This window comes from Coffea arabica, chromosome 5e (genome assembly GCF_036785885.1).
Source record: "Coffea arabica cultivar ET-39 chromosome 5e, Coffea Arabica ET-39 HiFi, whole genome shotgun sequence".
Lineage (NCBI taxonomy): Eukaryota > Viridiplantae > Streptophyta > Magnoliopsida > Gentianales > Rubiaceae > Coffea > Coffea arabica.
This window is the reverse complement of record NC_092318.1, coordinates 10,037,174-10,039,181: the sequence shown is the minus strand read 5'-3', so window position 1 is coordinate 10,039,181 and position 2,008 is coordinate 10,037,174. Positions and strand designations below refer to the sequence as shown.

The 2,008-nt window shown below is 38.6% G+C and overlaps 1 protein-coding gene across 1 annotated transcript; it reads right to left on the bottom strand.

Moving 5' to 3' along the window:
• Nucleotides 1–300: 300 nt before the first annotated feature.
• LOC113687992 (UDP-glycosyltransferase 71E1-like) lies at nucleotides 301–1,503 on the bottom strand. The gene has a single exon (XM_027205569.2). The coding sequence runs from the start codon at nucleotides 1,501–1,503 to the stop codon at nucleotides 496–498; it is 1,008 nt and encodes a 335-aa protein (XP_027061370.2). The 3' UTR covers nucleotides 301–495.
• Nucleotides 1,504–2,008: the final 505 nt, after the last annotated feature.

The window sequence follows — 2,008 nt, the reverse complement described above, 5'->3', positions numbered from 1 at the left end:
TGCAAAAAAAAAAAAAAAGACGCAAGGAAAAAGAAAACTTATCAGGTAAGAGCCTGCAATGATAATACATACATTAGAAGAAAAACCGTACCACCTTCTCAAGCATTATAAGAGTAAACTATGCTTTAATTGAATGCACCAATTATTGCAACTAGAACGGCACGCACCACAACTACGTGTGACTAAATGCTGTGAAAGACATACTCTGCTCTCAATGCCGCAATAAAGTCGTCACAATTTGGTCCCGTCATTTTTGGTTTAGCACTATAATACTCCCTAAACTTTTACCAACTCCGAAGCTTAATTAATAAGTTTAGCTATTCACTGTTACTATTAACTGAATTGTAAGTCTACATTGTAAGTCCATTTCGCAGTCACGGATTGTATTTGACCTACAAAGTACCACGTAGAAGATTAGAATAGCAAATCAAAGTGCGAAAGGGAAAACAGCAGAAAGCCTAACAAGCAAAAACAGAAAAAAGCATCGATCTTCAGCTATGAGGAAGCATAGGATGATCCTCCTTCATTAGGAGCCAACCTGCTCTTCTCCTTCATTTCCTTCACCTTCTCTTTGATTTCCTTCTCAGGATCCATCAGATGTTTAATCCCTCTTTCAATCACATCTGCACTCAAAATCTCACTGCTCACACCCAGTACGAAATCCCTTTTGAAATCTATTTTGATCTCCACTGCCATTGCCAAGTCTTTCACCATTAGGAATGCATTCTGCTGCTGCTCTGCAAAAAGCGGCCAAGTTGCCACTGGCACACCGTACCAAACGCTTTCCAATATTGAGTTCCAACCACAGTGAGAAACAAAGCCCCCCACAGCAGGATGGGATAGAACTGCCGCCTGTGGTGCCCATCCAATAACTTTTCCAACGGCTGCAGTTCGCTGCAAGAACCCTTCTGGCAAGACTTCATCCAGGTTCTCATACTCACTTGGAAACTCAAAATTTTCTTTAGGTGAAGGCCTTCTCAATGACCAGAGGAATCGATATCCACTGCGCTCGAGTGCATAGGCAATTTCCTTCACTTGGTCATCATCAAAACTACCTCCACTACCAAAGCAAAGGAACACAACAGAACATTCTGGCTGAAGATCTAGCCATTTCATAATCATCTCAGTTTCTTGATTTTGACTATTGCTTCCCTTCAGATTCAATAGTGGCCCTACTGCATATACTGGTGGGATGGTTTTATCATTGCTCAAGGCGTGAATCGCATGGGATTCTAGCCCAAGGAAAGTGTTAATTATGATTCCCTTGGTCTTCCTGTATCTTTTAGCTTGATCGACTACAGCCTTGTCAGAGAGTATAGATGACAAAAGTTTAGCTGGAACAGGATTGATGTAAGTAGGGAAAACTAATTCAACGTCTGAATTCTCGTAATGGAAACTACCATGTTTCCAGGATTTTTGCTTGATAAATTTAAATTTACTATCAATAAATTGCTTAGCAGTGTTGAATTGTGAAATTTTATTATCAGTAATCAAGCTAATCATTAAAGTCAATATAAAGTAGTTTCTTTCTCATTTTTATATTTTTATATTTATTTAGGGTTAAATGCACTTAACTCTCCTCAATTTTATCTGCAGTTGCACTTTATGCAATTGAACTCATAAAATAGGCATTTTGTCCCCTTACTTGATGTTTTAGAACAAAAGTACTCTAACCATATTATGAGTTCAAGGGATAAAGTGCGATGCAAAGTAACATTGTGAGAGTTTTATAGCTATTTATAACTTTCCAAAGTTATAGTGCCCTTCATGTTATTACATTTCTTATTACATTCCTATTTAAAGATGTCAGCGGAGCAAATTTGAAATGGGAGGAGTACCCTTAACTGATCCGTTCTCCAAAAACTCCCTAGCCCCCTCCCCATGCCCACTATCTCTCCCCCTTGCACCCTGCTAGCTCTGGGGTGTCCCTATCTCGCACCTCCAGCATTTTTATTTTTTTTGCTTGATTTTAATTTTTTATATATGTAATACACTAATAATGAACTTG